General features: G+C 56.0%; 7 protein-coding genes across 7 annotated transcripts; 3 read left to right on the top strand and 4 right to left on the bottom strand.

The window, feature by feature from the left end:
- BJ171DRAFT_501762 (cytochrome P450) lies at positions 1 to 2920 on the bottom strand. The gene is made up of 5 exons (XM_053110705.1): positions 2343 to 2920; positions 2028 to 2226; positions 1611 to 1817; positions 1136 to 1459; positions 1 to 969 (listed from the first exon to the last, which is right to left on the bottom strand). The coding sequence occupies exons 1-5, from the start codon at positions 2564 to 2566 to the stop codon at positions 379 to 381; spliced, it is 1545 nt and encodes a 514-aa protein (XP_052967397.1). The 5' UTR covers positions 2567 to 2920; the 3' UTR covers positions 1 to 378.
- A 136-nt stretch (positions 2921 to 3056) lies between these two features.
- BJ171DRAFT_501760 (uncharacterized protein) lies at positions 3057 to 4389 on the top strand. Its single transcript, XM_053110704.1, has 5 exons — positions 3057 to 3217; positions 3387 to 3442; positions 3549 to 3608; positions 3853 to 3948; positions 4110 to 4389. The coding sequence occupies exons 2-5, from the start codon at positions 3421 to 3423 to the stop codon at positions 4214 to 4216; spliced, it is 285 nt and encodes a 94-aa protein (XP_052967396.1). The 5' UTR covers positions 3057 to 3217; positions 3387 to 3420; the 3' UTR covers positions 4217 to 4389.
- A 30-nt stretch (positions 4390 to 4419) lies between these two features.
- Positions 4420 to 9004, top strand: BJ171DRAFT_501757 (uncharacterized protein). The gene is made up of 13 exons (XM_053110703.1): positions 4420 to 5211; positions 5699 to 5871; positions 6035 to 6085; positions 6194 to 6343; positions 6426 to 6518; positions 6622 to 6675; positions 6807 to 6911; positions 7070 to 7198; positions 7342 to 7384; positions 7502 to 7580; positions 7687 to 8122; positions 8380 to 8703; positions 8818 to 9004. The coding sequence occupies exons 1-13, from the start codon at positions 4431 to 4433 to the stop codon at positions 8857 to 8859; spliced, it is 2460 nt and encodes an 819-aa protein (XP_052967395.1). The 5' UTR covers positions 4420 to 4430; the 3' UTR covers positions 8860 to 9004.
- Positions 9005 to 9431: 427 nt separating this feature from the next.
- On the bottom strand, positions 9432 to 10691 carry BJ171DRAFT_501754 (uncharacterized protein). The gene has a single exon (XM_053110702.1). It carries the CDS (start codon positions 10202 to 10204, stop codon positions 9689 to 9691), a length of 516 nt encoding a protein of 171 aa, XP_052967394.1. The 5' UTR covers positions 10205 to 10691; the 3' UTR covers positions 9432 to 9688.
- Positions 10247 to 11742, bottom strand: BJ171DRAFT_567503 (uncharacterized protein; the record flags this gene model as incomplete). The annotated part of the gene is made up of 1 exon (XM_053113468.1): positions 10247 to 11742. Exon 1 carries the CDS (start codon positions 11588 to 11590, stop codon positions 10247 to 10249), a length of 1344 nt encoding a protein of 447 aa, XP_052967393.1. The 5' UTR covers positions 11591 to 11742.
- A 1251-nt stretch (positions 11743 to 12993) lies between these two features.
- Positions 12994 to 15427, top strand: BJ171DRAFT_71609 (uncharacterized protein). The gene is made up of 3 exons (XM_053115842.1): positions 12994 to 13155; positions 13370 to 13480; positions 13603 to 15427. The coding sequence occupies exons 1-3, from the start codon at positions 13051 to 13053 to the stop codon at positions 15313 to 15315; spliced, it is 1929 nt and encodes a 642-aa protein (XP_052967392.1). The 5' UTR covers positions 12994 to 13050; the 3' UTR covers positions 15316 to 15427.
- Positions 15428 to 16931: 1504 nt separating this feature from the next.
- On the bottom strand, positions 16932 to 18978 carry BJ171DRAFT_423327 (ATG C terminal domain-containing protein; the record flags this gene model as incomplete). The annotated part of the gene is made up of 6 exons (XM_053107594.1): positions 16932 to 17081; positions 17263 to 17573; positions 17688 to 17877; positions 18115 to 18269; positions 18416 to 18548; positions 18694 to 18978. 6 exons carry the CDS (start codon positions 18976 to 18978, stop codon positions 16932 to 16934), a joined length of 1224 nt encoding a protein of 407 aa, XP_052967391.1.
- Positions 18979 to 20653: the final 1675 nt, after the last annotated feature.

The raw sequence follows: 20653 nt of genomic DNA, 5'->3' as shown, positions 1-20653 counted from the left end.
GTTGGCAACAAGCGCCCGGTTGCCTTTGGTTGCATACCACAGCGCGAGCGACGATCGACATCATTCAGCCAGATCGACCAGCATCATTCAATCCACACAAGACATCGACATGTCTAAATGCCCCGTTTCAATGCGGACACGCTGTATTTGGAACTAGGGACGGGCTGCGGTTCACATCCCCGACTCTACACGACCGAGTCCGGTCTGTAATCATCTGGCGGACTCTATAGTTGGACAAAACAGATATACATCGGCAAGGACACAGCGTGAGTTTTTTTTTTTTTTTTTTTTTTTTTTTTTTTTTTTTTTTGAGAGAGAGAGAGAGAGAGAGAGAGAGAGAGAGATAAAGAGATGAAGAGATGAATGGGAGGAAGGGGCTCAGCACGGCCCGGTCCGAGGCTTGATTTTGATCCTGTAGGTCTCCGACGCCAGCCGCAGCGTCACAGCCAACACGAGATCCTTGGCTTGGCCCGGGACGTCTTCGATCTCGTATTTGCGCAAAAAGTTGGCCAGGAACAGCCGGATCTCCATAAGCGCAAAGTTTCGGCCGATGCAGTTGCGCGAGCCCGAGGAAAAGGGGAGAAGCTCGCCCTTGGCTTCGTGGGACTTGAATACCCCGGTGACATGCTCCAAGTCCAGGAAGCGCTCGGGGAGGAACTCATCAGGCTCGGTCCAGATCTGGGGATTGTGGTGGGTTGCGATCGTGGACACAACGACCCGAGTGTTCTTGGGGATAAAGTACCCGCCAAAGATCATGTCGGATGGGAACTCGCGAAGAGGCCCGCCGGCAACGACCGGTACAAGCCGCAGGACCTCGTAGATGACGGCGTTGAGATAGGGCAGGCTCTTGGCAGTGTCGTGGCTGATGAGGCCAGAGGTTGGCTCGACGTGAGCTGCGTCAATCTCGGCCACCAGCTGCTTCAGAGCTCGTGGGTTCTCGAGGAGCTTGATCAGCGCAAAGGACATGGTCTGCGGCATCCGTGTTTTTGGACGGCAATGGTTCGTTAGTCAAAGGCACCAACTTGCCTGGTTGATTGCACGAGGCGAGCGCTGTAGCCAAGGATACTACGCAGCAGGAACATATCCTCGGCGCAAGCATATGTGCTTCGTGCCAAAGATCCGGAGGGCAACCTACATTGCCTGTAGTTTCGCTTCCTGCAATCAGAAACATGACGGTGTTTGCAGCAACCTCCTCATCGGTGAGAGGCTCTCCCGTTTCTGGATCTTTGGCCTCGATGATCCGCTGCAGAAGATCACCTCGCTTGGGGCCGCTGTCGGTCTTGCGTCTCTGCTGAATGATGTCCCGCATGAATGCCTCGATGTAGCTCAGGTCGGCGCGCTCGTCTCGGACACCCGGGAGGAAGAACAGATAGCGGATCCAAGGAAACACATAAGCTGTGATGGTAAAGTAGAATCTGCGGACAATCGCCGAGGGAAGTGGATGGGCTTGCTTTTCGATCTAGACGAAGACAGTTGAGCAAGTCTTAATGTGGCTGCGCTCGCTGGAACGGACATCCCTGACGGCTTGCCGTGATTGCTGCATGGGCCAGAGCGCTGGGCCAGAGCGCTGGTCCGCGCCGGTTCCCGTGGCTCGCCAGCATGCTACTTGCCATGTTGAAAGAAAGGCCAAAAGCCGTCTCGCCAATGACGTCGAGAGCAAAGCATCCAAGGAACCGCCACAGGTCGATTGTTACGTACGCCGGATTGCCGGATGCCTCTTGGGCGTGGAGATAATCGAGATGATCAAAGGTGCTGGTGATGCATTTGTCCATAAAGGGTTCCAAGGCACCGAGCTCCTGAAGACCAAAGGAATGAGACTGCATTGCAGCACTGTCAGCGCCGATACCAGAGTCAAAGAGTTGGAGGTCATCGATCGAGGAGGTATCCCTCAAGGATGCACAGCGTGGGAAGCATCGAGGGACTGCTCATCGATGAATACAGCATGGCGCTCCAACATCCCCGACACTGTGGCCTTGGAAGCACTGATAACAATGATCAGAGGCCTCGGGAAAGCGCAATCAACTCACAAGGGTGCGGCGCATCCTGCGATGGTACAGCTTATCGGTAGTAGAGAAGAGCGAGTCCGTCGATGAGTGCCCGACAAAGCGAAAGGTTGTCGAGTAGCTCGCGGGCTTCGGAAAGTCGTGGGTGACCAGGACCAGCTTGACAAGCTCGGGGTCAGCAACGCTGATGGTATTGGCGTCGGTAACAACGACGGGGCCATGTCTAGTGCAGGTGATATCGGTGCGAATCCATGAGCAGAAAGAAGGCACCGATACAAATGCTGATACGGGCGCTGGACAGCGACAGGCGCCGATGCAACCGAGATAGGAAAGACGTACTTTTGATGCAGGCAGTGGATATGGTTGAAGAAGGTCTTGATGCCGATCCGAAACCGATCCAGCGGACCCAGAATCACAGCCCAGAAGGTGTCGCTGGCAGCCGGGAGCTTTCGCAGAGGCGATCGGAAAGCCCGCACCAAGTATCGAACGTAGTTCCAGGCCAAGTATGAACCCGCGAGGGAGCCAAGAAGCACAGCTGCCGAGCGAGTGCGAACAAGCGTCATGATAACAGAGTACAGCGGGATGAAGAAGCGAGAGCCGGCGACACTTGAGGTGGATCTGGTTCCGGGCCGAGGTGGCGTAGAGAAGTGTGCTATGTGAAGATATGGGCCAAATCGATCGAAGAACAATGGCCAAGGCGGCGATAGTTCAAGGGCCGAGGGAGATGGGCGGACGACGGAGGACAAAGTGCGGACCAGGATTTGGGGGCCAGGGTCGGGCCAGGAATTGGGGGCCGAACGGAAGCGAGACCGCAGGAGAAGGCGATCGTGGCGAGAGAGTGCTTGCGGGGGTGTGTGGATACCGACACCAGTCCAAGATAGAAATCCAAGATAGAAATCCAAGATAGAAATCCAAGACGCAAGGCCAAGATAGAAATCCAAGACAGAAGACAGACGAGGAGGCCGACAGCGACGACGGCAGACGACCGCAGATCGCGGTTGCAGATCGGGCCGGGCCATCGGAGCCAAGCCGAGCGGGCGTGACGCGGAGTGACGGGCGTGCGCAGCAGCCACGTGTGCGGTCTGTGGCGAGCAAGACTTGGATGAATGTCGGCCATGGTCGAGACCAGAACACAGCCGGGTCGGTGGGATGGGCGATGGGCGATAGGCAGAGCGAGCGAGACAACCATGCGTGGGTGCGCTGCGGTCTGCTGGGTGAGTACCGAGGGCTTCCTCTCCGGATCGCACGCTGTCTGGGCGAGCATGATGTCGACCAGGCATGACCCGGCCCGCCTGCGCGTTTTGCTTTTTCGGGGCTTGGCTCCTGAAGGTGCTGCTTGAGTGCATCGCATCCTCTGCCGCAATTAACCATCGCTGCATCCAGTTGATCGCCCACTGCATCCAGTCAATCGTCCGTCATGTCGAACCTGCATCCATCCGGTAAGCACGCGGCACCGGCTTTGCTCCCGACCGGGCTCCCTCTCTGACCACAGATGATCCGCCTCCTCCCATACGGCCCTCTCATCTTCCACCGACTGGCTGGCAGAGGAGGGCTTCTTTCGCCGCACCAAGCGCAAGTTCCTGGAGAACCCCTTTATCTTCCCTGGTACGCACTGTCGCTGCGATCACCCGATGCGCTGTGCATCGCCAATGAGCGGCTCCATGAAACACGTTCTCTTCCGAAAGCCCACAAGTCTCGATATGCCGACTGGGTTTAGGATGCTTACCCGCCCGATTGCTCTTTGATCTGGCCCATCGCCAATGCGCACCGCATCCGATCTCCAATGCCGATCTTCAATGCCGATCACCAACTGGCCACCCTTGAACTGCACACCTGAATTGCCGGGCAGGATTCGTGGCCTGTACCTATGGCCTGTTCCTGATGATCCGCAGCCTGAACCGGGGGGACAAGATTGGGTTCCAGTATGGCCAGCGTTTCCGAGTTGGTATGGCATCGTCGACACACTGCCGGAGCAAACCGTTGGGGCTTGCCGTCGCTCAGTCCATCAGACTCGATGGGGCACTCAGGCTCAGTCCAGCAGATTCGATGGGATACCCCAGACTCACTCGCTGCTTCCCTCCCCCGTCTTATTCGCCCTCGCCGTAGGCGCCCATGTCCTGACGGTAGCGTTCTTTGCTGGCGGCATGCTCTACCACGACTGGAACAAGAAGCAGAAGCAGATCCAGGAGAGTGGGGCAGCAGCCCAAGCCTGAAGCGCTTCCCGGTATCGCCGGCACTGTCCATCGACCGCTTTTTACCACCAGCACCTACTCTCTGGACCAGCACATGCCTCTGTAGACTGCAACGACGCTTGTCCATCTGCTCATCTCCGCCTAATATATCAACCATCGCTCGGCATCAGCATGAGCGCGCTGTTGCATAGACCAAGGCTGCTGTGATCGGCCAAATGCTGCTACCGGCGGCTTGATGTGGGGGGGGGGCGACCAGAAGCATCCCGCAAGCCTATGGCCGACGTCGTCCGCACACCTGCAGATGCGGTCTGATACCGAATGCACGGCCGGACGATGCCCAAAGGTCCGGCACCGCCCAAAGACGCCGTGCAGAAACAACCCCCGGTCAGCAGGATCGCCGTTCATCCAGCCGGCCCCCCCCCGAGCCGCAAGAGCTTGCCTCCGATCCAGACCTGCACCCGCCTGGTCTCCTTTTCCCTCATCGCTCCGGCTCCTGTGCCCCCGCACCTTCCCCGTGCCCTCTTTTGCATCGCCTGGTCGAGGCATCTTCGCCCACCGCCGCTGCCGCGACCCCCGCATCTGCTGCCCGATCCATTCCGCCAGGCCCCCGGCATTTTGTCCATCCGCTCTTGTTGCTGTCTCGACAAAGCCAAGTCCGGCCCGCTTCCCTCCTCCCGTGCGGCTCTACCGATATCCGAAAGCCAGCAACTGGGCAGACATCTTCTCCCGACCCCAAACCGTCACTGCTCTGGCCAGGAATCGACGCCTTTCGCTCTCAGGTCCGCCTCTCTCTCCCTCAGCCATGTCAAAAGAGAACGACGTTGCATACCAGCAATACCAGATCCTCTACCCCTTTCTGCAGGACTTTCTGCAAAGCCTCACCGCCGAGGGCTCTCTCTCCACCCGGGCGCTTGCTGGCAAAGACAAGCTCGTCCGGCTCGCCAACGGACAGCTCACCGATCTTGCCCGAGATGTAACGGACGAGCTGGAGAGGCGACGAGCGAACAATCCAAATGGTACGTTTTGGAGCGTGCGGAGGGGGGGATGGGCACTGTGGTGAGCACTTTGAATGGCGATTCAGGGCACAAGAAGGGAGGCAAAATGGTGGATGTTGGCACGGCCGAGTCGGCAGTTTGCCGAGAGCATCTTCACTATATTCCAACGAGCACCGACCCCGGACGACAACGAACGACAATGAGCGCTGAGCCATGCCGCACCCTGGCAGAGGAGCCGAGCCAGACTCCCCCAGACAACGCATCACATCCATACCGAATGCGATCCGACTACAGTTTGTCGATGAACCAAATGGATCGCGAAAACATCTACCTCGAGTCGTCAGCGCCGAAAGCGTGCCTATCCCAGGAGATCGGTGCCGAGAGCATGCACGTCGGAGAGCCAAGATTCATATCGTGGACTCTCGGCTGGGGTCTGCTGGAAGATTCGCTTTCGGCCACTCAGCACAGCGTCTTTGCGGCTCACCCGTCTCGTGCTTCAACCTCACAGTGCCGTTTCTGCCCGTCCGAGAGGAGTTCCACCAAAAGCGCAATCAAGCCCGTCAGAAGCTCGCCACCCTGACCTTTACTCGGTATCGCGACCTCGCGGCTGATGTGTTTTTTGAGATCGAGCGTCGCTACCCTCACTTTCTCCAGGAATATCGGGTCAAGCACGGCATCCCGGTACGGAACGACGCCGTCGGCGCCGCTCGCTCGGCCATTACCGATCGAGCGCACTGCCTTGTGCCGGGCTGGCTCTCCAGTGTTGGGCTTGGACCGATTGTTCTGGAAGAGTAGTTGGAACGTCACTCGATGTTGATAGATCCACTTTCCATTTGGTTGACAGGAGCCCATCCCGGTGGCACCACCTCGTGCTCAAAGCTCAATGTCTGGAGGGGTAAGCGCAAGCCACAGAATGCAGATCGCCGGCACTGCTCCGATGCGGAGCGCACAAACTGACTCGTTCGGATGTCTACTTTGAAACTGCCGCTGGTGGCCTTATTAGCAACGAGACGATTTGTACACTTTGGAGAGAAACCCTCCGAAAAAGTCCATGCGCCCCGAGTCGGCCATCAACTTTGCCAACCTGGATCGGCTAATGACCGATCTCGGCACGATGGTGGTGTCGAAAGAAGGCTCCGACACCAACTCTTTGGTACGGCTCGATCGGGTGGCGAATGCACCAAGCCCGAGCGCTGGACATTGATTTTAACACAGTATCATGCTGTCCCGCACAGGATCGATCATCGTCCAATATGCGCCCCAACCCAGGCGATGGGCGCATCGAGTTTTTGAGCCGACGAATCCGTGAGCTGGAGGCAGAGAACTACGTAAGTTCCTCTTTGACGCAGAGATCTCTTCCACGGACGACTAAATAGGCTGCGCGGAGGCCTCTGACTCGCATATGCATTCTCCCCTCCCTATATGATTCAGCAACTCCGAAGCAAGGTCATTGAGCTCGAAGAAGGGTACAACAATGCTGTCGAGGTGGGTAGCCATGGCTTCGAGTGTTTCATTTGCCGATGTGCTCTCGATAGAGCTGCACTCTTCCTTGTATCGATGGCGGGAGACGTCAGCCACAGAGGTTTATGCGATCACTTCACGATTGTTCGACATAGAAACAAAGGAAGGCCGAGACCGAGCTGAGCCAATCCCAGCAAGAGCTGTCCAAGCTCAAGCAAGACCAAATCTTGTTGCAGGATGCGTACAACAAGCAGCAGCATGTATGTGGAAAGATGGTACTGCGCAGCAAGCACTGAGAATAGACACGCCAAGAGATAGTCCGCAGAGGCTTTGCGGACAGGTTTAGCGTGAGCATCACGCGTTTCGAGGATGAGTGCCCTGATTCATTCGTCACGATATGCACATTCCCTTGGCCTAGCTCACGGGTGATATCCAGTCGGAGGCATCGAACCTACTCGAGGAGATCAAGACGCTCTCCAAGACCAACGAGGAGCTCGGCGAAGTCAATACCCGCAATCAAGCAGTCATCCGACAGCTCACCGAGGAGGTACACAGGCCCATGCAATTGCGTCATCGGGGGTTGCTTCTCGCGGCTCCCATTGTGCACGACTTTACGATGCGGCGGGGCTGCGAAGGGTGTTGACTGTGGAAGCTCTGGTGACTAAACCTTGCGAAACATACCCGAACCAGAATCAGAGACTTGCCAACCTCAAAGGAGTGGCGCCGCTCAACAGTAAGTTACCCGCAATGGATTTTAACAGGGTATCAAGTGGGAGTGTGGGGAAGGGTCCGATTGTGCATCTGGAGTTTCATATCAACAAAGCGCTCATGCGGTCGACATGTGGTCCAGCTTATACCGAAAGGGCTATATCCGAGGACCGCCTCAAGGCTCTGAAGGATGCTTCTGACAATCTCCTGATCGCGGGGCGGTGAGTGATGCCATCGCAGAGCCTGAGAAGAGCCGCACAGCCCTTGGCGTCGGAGTTGCATCACCAAATGCCGTCGGCTAACTTGGATCGTGGCCAACCAACGCAGCGGCGATTCGCCGACCGGAGTCTTGGTGGCGATGAAGGCCGTGGTGCTGGCGTGCAAGAACATTACTGAAGACTGTGAGCGATACGAGAACTCTGTCCCGCTGTCGGGCGAAGCCCGCGGACACATCGACAATGTCAAGATGAACATGTCCAACTCGCTGACCGGTCTCATGAACACCACCAAGAGTCACGCCACCAACCTCGGCAGGTCGTCCGTTCAGCTGCTCGAAGCGGCGCTGGGCAGCCTATGCAGCAACGTCACCGAGCTCGCCGAACTCCTCAACGGGTCTGGCTCGACAGCGGCAGCGGCTACAAGCGAGGCGCGCGTGGCGTCCGGGGGCTACGAAGACACGTTTGATGTGGAGTATGGGGACCAGGACTATGACACAATGCCATCGAATGGACGGCCAGAGAGCTATGCGATCGAGGAGCTCAAGGTAGGAATGAACGTCGGCACGACGCAATGTGCAATGTGCAATGTGCAGTCGGTTGAACAAGATCAATCCACAAGATCTAGGAATGGGGATGTGCCATCATCATCATCATCATCATCATCATCATCATCATCATCATCATCATCATCATCATCATCATCATCATCATCATCATCATCATCATCATCATCATCATCATCATCATCATCATCACCATCGTCGTCGTCGACACCATTTACTAACCATATCGCTTTACGCAGATCTATCTGGAAGACAAGACAGACCAGATCGTCCAGGCCATCCAAACCCTATTGATAACGATGCGACAGCAGAGTCAGTTTGGCCAAGAGTTCAGGGACACCGTCGGCCGAATCACAACAATCGTGTCCAATCTCTTGGGAGTATCTCGATCGACGCTGTCCAAGCCTGGAGCACAGTATTACCATCAGGAAGGCATGGCTATCCTCGGGCTGCTTGAACAGGCGAATTACTCTCTCGATGAGCTCGGAAACCGCATCATGCAGAATCCACAGTCCAAAACAACAAAGCAGCAGCTGGCAAGCTCCTCGTACGATATCGCCAAGGTAGGTAGTGACTACAAAAATGATGGAGAGGGAGCAGCCCCCCTCCGGCATGATAAGCCCTGGATGAATTTGCAAGGCTAACTGGCTTTCCTGTTAATGCTGTTGCCTTTCCAGTACATCAAGGAACTAATCAACCTGATTGAGAGCGATCATTGACCCATATGTGTTGTACCGGGCCACCACGCCTCCCGATGTGAGAGTATGTCAGGGTTCACAAATTGAAGAGTGACATCCTGCTGGAGTCCCCGGGTTTGGCTTCGGGATCGTGAATATAAGCAAACGCTGATCTGGAAATGACTCGGAATTGTGATGACGGATCAACTCAGTGTCTATACCTCAGGCATCACCGTCGGGAGCCTCTCAGCTGTCGGATCGAGATGCACCAAGTATCGCCATATCGGAGCACAGTATCCAACACATCTGGTCGACTGGCATTGACGGAGCAATGCAGGAGTGTGGTGCGTGCTTTCGATCCTCTGCCATTTCTCATGCGTTGCTTCCACGGATGCCCGATCATGGTGGCGATGGATGGATGCATCGAGGACACAGACCACAGCCATCTTCCTCAGTCGAGGCTGTGATCTCATTGGGGGTCTGGATGGACTGGAGTTGCAATGGTCATCATCACTCACGGAGATCCACTAGCGACAATGCGGGAGAAGGCAGTGCCCCAGGATATCCACGACAACTGGTGTCTGCTCTCGATTGATTTCACGGCCAAGTGCGGTGTGTGGACTGTCATAGATTGTGAGGGATTTGGACTCGCTTCGGGTTTGACAGCAACAAAGCAGGATCGTCTCACACCACAGCACCAGAGCCGTCCTCCAATACGAATATCACACAATCCGATCGGACGAAGTGAGATGTCGGAAGTGTGAGGAAGAAATTTGAATTGGAAGAAACAAGCCGAAACGGAGTGGAATGGAAAACATAGAGAGTAAAACCTGGAGAATGAACACATGACATTGAGCAGCTCCATGCTGAGCTACCTCGAGAATCGGCCAAAAGTGTACTCGACCGAATCGTTGAACACAGCTCGACATCCCTTCGGTAGTCCTGATATTATCTTTCGAAGTCCGAAAGAGTCAGCATATCGGCCAAACATACCATCCAACAAGGACCGATTGAATGGCCTCATACTTGAATCCAAATACAGTGTCTTGAGAGAGGGAAGCTTGTCGACCAGTCCGCTGATTCTGCGAATCGATCGAGGGGAGTGAAGAATCTCGAGCTTGAGATACGAGGGAATGTCATCCAACGACGCCAATTCGCAGCAAGCATGCAAATCGAGGACTGTGAGGGAGCTTTGACTGACATGCAAATCGGCCAGGCTCACAAATTGACTTGAGAGGACGAGATGATTGAGCTTTGGCATCCTTGGGAGTTGGCTCAATGGTGTGGGGTTTGCGCGAGGAGATAGTGAGCTTGGTGAGGACGGAGGCTCCTCGGGAACATCGACGAGGGCCTCAATGCCGGTTGGAATGTCGAGCTCAAGCAACATCGGCACCGCTGACGGCCAACCAAGAGACGCGAGTCCAATAGATCATGGGGATGTGAGGAGCTTTAGCGAAGGCAGTTCCCTCGGCAAGCCTCCAAGGGACTCGGTGGACTTGGGGAGCTTCAGCGTCACCAACTTTGGCATCTCAGGCATTCCCTTGAGCGACTTGAGTTCACTGCATTCACTCGGGTCGAACCATGTCAGGCGAGGCAGCTCGTTTGGCATGCCTTCCAAGGACTCAATGGACTTGGGGAGCACAAGCGCTTTCAGATGTGGCATCTCGGATATTTCCTCGAGCGATTTCAATTGGTTACATTCTTTCAAGCTGAGCCTTTCAAGCATGGGCAGCTCGTTCGGCATGTCTTCAAGGGACTCGATGGACTTGGGGAGAAGGAGTTTCTCCAACTTTGGCATCTCAGGCATTCCCTTGAGCGACTTGAGCTCACTGCATCCACTCATGCTGAGCCATGTGAGCATGGGCAGTTCCTTCGGCATGCCTTCAAGGAACTCGATGGACTTGGGGAGATAAAGTGTCTCCAACTTTGGCATCTCAGGCATTCCCTTGAGTGACTTGAGTTCAATGCATTCACTCAGGTCGAGTTTTGCAAGCATGGGCAGCTCCTTCGGCATGCCTTCCAAGCTGATCAGCGAACCAGCCACTCGATCCCGGTTTCTATGTCTGATGGTCAGCTCTTGAATATTGGAGAGCCATCTGGACCATCCAGACACTTCCAGAAATGACACATCCTCAAGAGTCAGTTCCTTTGTCCACATGCGGTCGATCTTTGGGATATCGAATGGCAAAAGCCTGGAAACATAGGTGTTTCCACCCCTTCTCGCACTGGGTCGAATCGTGAAACTTGGCCATCTTTCCATCTCTATCGGCCACTGGAAGGGAAAGTTTCGTCTTTCAGCGATCGTGATCATCTCCTCGACGGATGGCTGCTTGGATCTGTTTGGTCTTGCGTCCTCGGGGAAGTGGAACTCTGGGTCGGTCACTTGGCAGTATCGTTGCACTCGATTGAACAGCCGTCTGTCTCGATAGACTTCAGACCAGAGCTCGTTCTCCTTCTCCAGCATCGATGGGTTGGTTGGCCTGTGCTGATTCTGCCTTTGGGTATAGCAGAGGAGCCCTTGCGCCACTTTCAACCGATCGATAGAGGGATCGACACCCTCGAACAGGAATTCGGGTGTGATTTGCAGTTTATGGAATAGTAACTGTTCCCATATCTTGTCGGTATTGAGGATGGCCCGAGTCTGCTTCGAGACTCTCAGAAGCTTTGCGAACAAGGGTGGACTCGCAGCGCGAATGAAGGCGTCATTTGTGATCAGGATGGTGAGCAGGTCGAAGCGAGCAAGATACCCGTAGACAAGGGATGATTCTGCCATCGTTTCGGTTGAAGCAGGCGTGGCGGAAAGTAGCGATGGAGACAGGCCGCAGATGGGAGGCAGCCGAGGCAGAGCAGAGAGCAGGAACGACGACGAAGAGCAGAAACGCCGACGAAGAGCAGGGGCGACAGCGGGGTGTATGAGGGGCGATGTGCTGATTTCTCGTTGATACCGTCCACATGGTGTGGCTTGGTGATACCATCGTCATACAGACCTGCTGTTTCGGGACGGGTGTCACCCAGCCAGAACAATATTCCTGTGAAGCAAGATTCCATCCGATTCGGCCTGCAGCGACAGATGTGTGCTGGGCAACACATATCGACAGATGAATGGGATGACATGGACGGCAGAGCGTTGATGGACAGTCCCAAGCCGGTGGACATGGGGAGTACGGTCTGGGACAGTTGTCTGAATCCACTCCAATCCATTCCAATCCATTCCAATCCACTCCAATCCACTCCAATCCATGAATGGCATCAACGAGGTGAAGTGCCATGTGGGAGGTGGAGGGCTCGACAGTGTCCAACTTGTCCGAGTCGTCGGGGCGAGGTGTTGTGCCCGGAGACAGCAGAGTATTGCCCCAGAATCTCATGTATATACGCCCTATCTCATTCACGTTTCCTTGAATGATCTCATCGGTTTGATTCATTTGACGCTCTCGCCGCCAGGAAACCACACGCGGTTCGGAGCAGCTCCACGAGTGGAATGCATGCCCCTCCCTCCGCAACTTGGCGATTGAAATGGCGCTGTTCCTCCTCGATGATTGCACTCGATGGAATGCCCAGATGCTCTCTCCGAGACACCATCCGACATGGTGCAGCGCTGTCGACAGAAGCCTGCCTGGCGCGCCTCCACCCGCCGTGTGCCAGCCGCCGAACTGCGCGTGGCTCTGGAAGCAGCAAGCCGACGCGGCCTGGCGCCTTGCTCCTTTGCCTCCCAGCGCAGCGGCGAAGCCACAAGTTGTGCCGCACACAGACAACGGGCATGTGTGCCGGTGGTGGCGGGCGGGACGCGCTGGTGCCTGTACCGTAGCCGCCACCGGCGTGACACCCCGGGCTCACCAATCGCAGCAGCCAGAGACGCACCAATCGCGGACGTGCCTGCAATTGACGTTGCACAGGGTGGGACAGACAGCAAGGACGGGTCCGCGACAGTGGCTGCAGCGAAGGCAGCACAGACACTGTGGCCACAGTGTCCCCCCAGTGCACCGGCAGTGTGCTCACAACGCGACCACACAAACAAAGGGCGGCACCGGCGCGCCTCACCCACCGCCTTTTGGCTCTTCCCGGCGCGCCCATGCCAAAGCCGTGGGTCGCCGCGCCTTCATTTGCGCATCCACCGGCCCATGCCGGAGTATCCCATCCCCAAGACCTGCCCCGTCTTGCCCTTCCTCTTGCCCGTCGTCTTGCTCGTCGTCTTGCCCTCCTCCGACGAGCCGAGCGCCCCTCTCCCTCGCCAGCATGGCTGCACCTCTGCCGACCCAGCGCGGCTCCAGCCTGTGGCTGCCGTTGCTGCTACTGCTCTCCCGTCTGGCCCAAGTCGAGTCTGTGAATGTCGGGTTTGTTGTAAGTTGTCTCGCCATCACCCTCACCAATCGTTCTCCCATCCTTCTTCTAGTGCTGTCGCTTTCCTCTGGGCAGTTTGCCTTTGCTCCACTCACGCTCAAACCCTGATGGCATCTCTGTATCTGCTCGCCCTGTTGGCCCTGTTGCCGCTCGCTTACCACAACCTCGCCGCTTTCCCGTCTCGGCATCGGTCTTACACAATCCCCATCTCCAGAGCCCGACTTCGTCCGACGTATGGGGCTCTGGCCAGCACACAGTATCGCTCTCGTACGATACCGCCTTTGGCGTCCTGGCCTTCGGAACCCGGTTCGACCTCGATTTCGTGGTCAGTCTCGGTCCCTTGGTTGCTGCCATGCTTGTCTTTACCATCGCTCTTGTCTCAACCAACTCATGCTCGATCTGCGCTTCGTGTTCACCCTCTGACGCTGCGTCCTCGATGACCCTCAGATGTTCGATGGCAGCTGGCGGAGCGTTGCTTCCAACCAGGTCCTCACGGGCCCAATGTCGTTCTCCTACCAAGTCAGACCCAGCGACCCGTACGGCTACGCCCAAATCGTCTTTACCAGCTCCAACAACTTCTTCGCGAGCTATTCAGACGCTTTTCTCGTCTCCCCAAACATCAGTCCTCCACCACCACCACCACCACCACCCCCTCCTCCTCCTCCTCCTCCTCCTCCTCCTCCTCCACCACCACCACCACCACCGCCTCCTCCTCCTCCTCCTCCTCCTCCGCCGCCGTCTCCACCTCCACCGCCCTCGCCTTCGTCCACGAGTAACGCTCCAGTGCCTGCTCCCAGCCCAGCCATTTCTTCGGTCCCAGGATCTGTGGTCCCATCTTCCACTGCTTCGGCTCAGCCCTCTGCACCTCAGCCTGTTTCGCTTGGGCCACCAACTAGTTTCACGCCCTCAGTTGCACCCTTTGCTCCAACGCCCTCTGGGGCTCCTGGTGCTCCGGGAACGAGCCCTGCAGCCAACACAACAGCCGGGCAGGACCAGAGCCCATGGCTGACGCCTGTCATTGTCACATTCACCATCATGGCCCTGGCTGGCTTCGTCGTCTACTTTGTCTATGTCCGATGGCGAAACAGTCGACGGTTCCCCACAGGCAACAGCACCCACAGACTCAATGACCTCCTCGGCAACTTTGCCACCAAGATTGCCGATCCCGATGTCGAGGCCCCGATAGCGTTCTCATCCCTGTCGTCCATGCGATCCACGAGCTCAGAGAACGTCGCTGCCTCCTCGGGCTTCAGTCCCTCAATCCCGTCGACGCCGGTGCCGCTCGTCCTGTCCACCCGGTACCCGGCCACGGCAGCTGTCCTGAATGGCGGAACGGCCGCAAAGTTCTCGACCGAGCGCATGTCAACAGCATCGCTCTTGGTTACATCGCCTTCGGCCCAGTCGCTCACGAGCGAGCTCGTCTCCCTCGAATCGCTCCCACCCGCCACCCTTGCTGTGCTGAAGCGCTATTCCCACATGCTGAATGCCAACTCTCTGTTCAACCCGGGTGCTCCATCCACACCCTCGACCATCACGCCGAGTCTGATCGCTCACCCTTCTGAGTCTGCTCTCGGCAGTCCGGCTGCCAGCCTCGTCCCCATCGGTGAGAACCCGTTCAACGAAGCTGTTGTGCTGTCTGGAAGCCAAATCGTCACAAATCCCTTCGCCGATACCGCTGCCGAACCCAACACCTTCACCCCCATTCTTGAACAATACGCCGTCCAGACCAAAACGGGGACGCTGACCCGCCATCTGTCCAAGCCGATCGTGCAGGTGCAGGGCCTCAAGACCGTCGACGTGACCGAAGGCGCCCCGGCCAATGTCGATATTGGCAGGCCCGTGGTCATTCGACAAGTGCAGATCCGGGACGACGATGATGGATCCTCTCTCTTTTCCGAAGACCTGTTTGGTCGAACGCCCTCGCTCCGGGCCTCGCAGAGTCTGCGCTCCGTGCACCGAACCGAGTCCCTCACCGACCAGCTCGTCGAAACCCGAAATGTCATCCTCTCGCAGAGCGCCACGAACCTGTCGTTCTCGTCGTTCTCGTCGTCGCCCCAGATCACCAGCGGCCTGGTCTCTGGAAGGAGTCTCCAAAGCATCGACAGCGACGCATCGAGCCCACCGTTCGCTCTGCGCGTCTTTACTCGCATCGACGAGTAGCTGCCGAGACAAAGCCGTCTTCCAGGGCCCAGCTATCCCACTATCCCTCATCCTTCGACTCCTGGGTGGAGTCTTTCGCTTTCAAGCCATCGATTCTTCCGTGTGTTTGTCGAAGAGGCACGACGACGACCATGCCAAGTTGACATCGATCATTCTGGATGACTACGACGTGAACCTGAGCAAGCACTGTAGCGACAAACTCTGCCAACTGGACCGCCTTGGATCATGGATCCCGATGGGGAGGAGAGTTTCTTTTTTCGACTTTCCGAGGCCCCAGCGATATTGCCCCTGATTCTTTTGACTTGCTCTCGACTTGCTTTGCGTCCTTTACATCCGCGCGGCTCATATATCGATAGAACAATGTACAACCACCGAGAGACTGCATGCCCACCCTTGGCCCCATCGACGACAAACGACGTGCAAACACTGACCTGTCTCTGGAAGACCGTTTTCTGTTTCGTGTTGGTCCACGTCGCTCACCAATCTGATCTGATCTGTACCTGTACCTGCACCTGTACCTGTACCTGTTCTCCAGACGCCAGCTGGAGCTTGCATTTGGCGACAACAAAGACCCGAGCATCGACGGCCAAGCAGCAGGCACAGCATCATTTCGATGAACGGCTTCATGTCCTATAGTAAACCCGCGCATCTCGCTGCATCTCTTCGGCAACTGAGTTTGTGACCCCATTGTCGCTGCGTTGATTCTCGCTCTGGCCCCTTCGTCTCCCCGGCTCCTCGATTTCCTTCTAAATATTGCTCGTTAGTTCTGTCTGTGCTGCACTCCGTTTGCTTGATGCCAGTTTCTGTCTCTCCTTGGGGTCGTGTCCAATACACCTATGATCGTATCGTACTCTCGTGTACAGTTGTTGCTGTCGGTTCGTCGTTGACCCGGCTTGGAATGGTACCTGTTCCTCTTGTTTCCATTTGCATCCTCGAGCTGCGCCAGTAATAGATGAGCACCACACCAAGCCCAAGATCCCCAGGGTGGCTTCCTTCCTGCGATACATTCGCCATGTGTTCGATGGAGACATGCTGGACAAACAGCTGGACAAGCAGCCTGACCCGGCGACGGCGATTCAAGCAACTCGATCTCCAGGAGTGCTCACAGTGCCGGGAAGCCAAGCGACTCGAGAAGGCCAAGTATCTTGATATCGATACACCATGGGATTGTCCAGAGCCGAGTGAATTCAGCACACTCTCACATCGAGTGAATGTACCACACTCTCACATCGAGACATCAACACCAATCGCCACATAAAATCGACCGAGTGTATTCAATACCATGCTTCCCAAACCAACGAAAACCAAGAGATTTGCCGACCAGAATGCGAAACAATCTCATGGCTTGCTCACTGGAGCTTACGGATCAGCAGACCGGTATCACTGATGGCGTTTTCTGGACTGACTGTAGAATCCGCGCTGTGGCTGAAGATTGCATTTCTTCCACGAGACTGACGGAGCCGGTTCAGCCCCGACCGCAATTTCTTCATGTACCCTTGTACCTGATTCGTCCCATCGAACGAATAAACATCAGCATTGGTTGGAAAATCACCGCAGTGGCTCGTTGCTCGGGCATCAAGAAGCAACACGGCAATAGCAGGACAGCAGCACATCCATCAATCAGCACAGGCTACATACTTGTCTTCCATCTGAAGCCGCTTGTCTGGATCGATGGTGTTCTGCAGGCCAATGAGCGTCTTCGAGACCGCCTCAGTCGCCCCAATCATGGGCTTCAGAACAGCGCTTGGCACAGCACGGATGACTGCCTTGACGCCGCTCTAGAGCATCGATGGCATTTCGTGAGCGGAGAGAGTCAACATCATTGTCGTGCAGCACACCAGACCAGCATCGAAACCGTTTGGCCAAACCTCACCGGCACTGCTGACTCTCTGCAAAACAGACCGGCAGCTTCCGTTCTCAATGCTGTTTGCTTCAACGTCAACCCACCTGGCTTCCGCCGCGGTCGTACATGTTTGTCGGCACCGACATGATCGTTTTGGCAGCCGTGCCAAGATTGCGACTGAGACTGCGGTATGCCAGCCCCACACCTTCGCGGACATCCTTGGGCTGGTCCGAGTACTTGCTGACAGCCTCTCGGCCCATGCCCCCGTCACCGCTGGCTTGGTCATCCTTGTCACTCGAGAGGATGTCGTCGGCATGCTCTAGCAGTACTTGCGTGCCAACAGCAAGCTGGGTGGTCAGCTTGATCGTCTCCAGCGTCGCCGCCTTGGCAAACGCTCGGGTGCCCTTTTGGATACCTGCAGCACCAACGTCCAGCACCACAGCAAGCTGGGTCAGTGAAGTTCTTCGATAACACCATGTGCAACTGCATTTCGTTGGTTCATCGCGACCCACGGATCCACCCTGCTTACCGCGCAGGATTCGCCCATCCTTCTTGTACTGCTCGATCGGCATCGTGAACAAATCGGCGATGCCCGCGCCCAGGTTGACGAGCGTACGAACGCCGCTGACGCCCGAGATGACCCTGGGCACCTGAGTCTTCTGAATATGCGGCAGCCATTCTCGCACAAGATTCTCGACAAGTTTGACCCATCCTTTGATCTGCAAGTGCAAGGTATTCGATCGTCGGTAGAGATATCATCGGCGATGAGTTGACAATTTCCAGCAGGGACGCAAGGCTCCTCGGCCACAACAAGCAAAGCTCGCGGCCTCTCGTAACCCGCAAGTGCCGCCTGGCAACGCCACCGAAAGATACCAGCGACGACCAATGTCTGTTCTTCCCAGCCATCCTGGTGCGCTCAGAGCGCCCACGTCCTCTGCAGTACGGGACTTTCTTACTCCGTGGAGTCTGACTCGTTCCAGCATCAGCTCGGCACCATCGAGATGGAAAAAGTTCATGATCTCGGTCAGTTTGCCATCCTTGAGCTGGGAATAGTCGACGTGCTTGGGCTTGTAGTCGAGTTTGACCTGGATGGGCTCGATCTGAACCCATTCTGTGAACGTAGGAGTGCAGCCACGGTCTCGTCAGGGCTGTTTTGTCCGAGCTAGATCCGGTTGTGCTTATGATCACACTTTGGTATACCAGAGCAACGAACGAGTCGCCGGATCACCAGCACGGCACTTCTCGGCAGAAACTTACGGAAAAACGTGTTGTCTTCAGTCTTGCTGCGGCCAGGGTTCTTGGGCACCGTGTCGTCTTCGAACGAGAAGAATTTGAGCAGACAGCTCAAAGCATCTTGATCAATGTAGAACCGGAGAGGGAGAAGCTGGACCTGTGACAAGCCGAGCCAACCCATATTCCAAGCCAAGCGACGTTGTTAGGTGAAGTGATCGGTGCAAACAGATGCCTGAGCCATCTCCCTCCATTGCAGAGCCGCTTTTCAGTTCTTCCCTACACTCGGCCATGCAACAACACACCTTGAGTCGCATCTCTTCCGCCGGACTTGTTCCAGGCGATGGGCGAACATTGAGCATCTCAATTCGAAGCATGCTGGATTTGGTTTCACGCGGCTGCCCGTCGGCTCTCATGTGGCCCATGAACTTTCGCCATACAGAAGTCGGCACGTTGTCAATGATCTCAAAGTCACGAATCTGAAAGACCAGCCGCGAGGCGTACTGTTCGTGGGGGAGATACTGGTCGAGCTCCAGGCTGATGTTTGTGGCTCGGAACTCGATGCACGAGCTTTGGGAGCGTGTGAGCATCCCCGAGCTCTGATCGGGCGGTCGCGGGAATGGAGTCGGGCGGGCTCGATCGGTTGTAACGCTTTCCTGAGCGACACTGCGACTGTGCCCAGATCGGCGAGAGGCAGCCTCGGAAATTTGGTCTTCGGAGCCATATCCATACGTATTGGAGGCGCTGTCCTCATCCACGGGAGGATAAAAGTATCCGGATCCATACGCAGACTTGAACACTTGAGCGCCCTGATCAAAGGAGTCACTCAAGTCGTCGCCGTAGCTGAACAGGTCCAGAGTCGGTACAATCATGGGCCCCATGTTTCCGGAGCTTTCCGAGCTGAAGCTGTCCTTGCGTCGCTGGCTTTGAGGTGCGCTGGTGCTGCTTGCGGAGACCTTGGCTTGAGGCACTGCGTCTTTCGGTCGCTCAGAGCTGTGCACCTTCGAGTGCTGTTCGCGCGACTGGGCCCAGTCGAATCCTTCAAAAATGCGCCAGGTTACATCGAAATCTTTCACCCGAATGCGGATCTTGCTGGGCGGGAGTCTTGTAGTTGGTTCAGACGTGAAACACAAGGAAAATGTTGTCAGACTCACCCGACGAAGCGGCAAAGATCGCGCTCGACGGCCATGTTCCTGTTCAAGTCCGGCCAAGATTTATGGATACACAAAATCTGCTTTACCCACCCTGTGATGGACTCAATGGAGTCATCGTCGTTTCCGTGGCTGGAGTGCGCAAAGTAGTCGTCCACAAAACATATGCTTTCGCTTCCCTCGAATACTCGGACAGTCACTTCACTGGCCTCAGCAGTGGCAGAGCCAGCTTGCTTGCTGGACTTTTCCCTGAATCTAACTTGCGCTCTCGTTCGCTCGACCTCCTTCTGGGATACAGCAGTTGGAAATTCAGCCTCTGGCTCAATCAGGATGGTCTGCCCCATCGTCCTCAAGAAAAAGTCGTCCTCGAGAGCGGCGTCGATTTCGTCGTGATCGAGACCAGGGCTGTGCTGTTCGTATGGTTGACTTGGTCTCTTGGCATCGAATGCATTCTCCTCGATATGGGCTATGCGGAATCAGACACCAGGGAAGGGCAGCATATTCAGCGGGAGAATGATCCGGCAATCAAGAAATAGACACGCAAGCAACCACAAGCATCCAAGGATACGTCTAGCATACCCATGATATCGTCGTACACGGCAGCATCGGGGAGGCTGTCGTCGTCCTCGGCCTCGGTGTCGTCGGGGGTGAGTGGCGGGGCATTTCTGTGTCGCCGTAGTTCAATCTACATTAGCGGTTTAGCAGGATACCGTTGCGAAGGTCTGCTTGGCCGATTCCAACCAAGCTGATCAAGTTTGACGTGATATAGGTTGCTTGGACCTACCCATGGATATCCTTGCCGCTTGCCATGTACTGAATGAGAGACAGGGTCGTCGCAAGCGTGTCGGCACAGGTGTCGATGTAGATCTGCTGGTTGGTAACCTCGAGCTGAAACCGAGGCAGCCATCCACCAATGACATTAGGGACAGAGTCATCAGGGGCGTTAACATCAGCCAACATCAGTCAAAATGCATATCTGCTGATTCGATGAAAACCAGAGACTGTCCAACAGGGTAATTCCTACCTCGAGTTCGGGCATTATGTCGCCACGGTTGGTCCGGAGGAAGACTTGGAGCTCTTTGATTTTGGCGGCGCTGACAAAGCCGCTTTGCTG

Source organism: Polychytrium aggregatum (assembly GCF_025602895.1).
Source record: "Polychytrium aggregatum strain JEL109 chromosome Unknown BJ171scaffold_15, whole genome shotgun sequence".
Classification (NCBI taxonomy): domain Eukaryota; kingdom Fungi; phylum Chytridiomycota; class Chytridiomycetes; order Polychytriales; genus Polychytrium; species Polychytrium aggregatum.
Note: the sequence above shows the minus strand (reverse complement) of the source record. Positions and strands in the feature narration are given on the sequence as shown.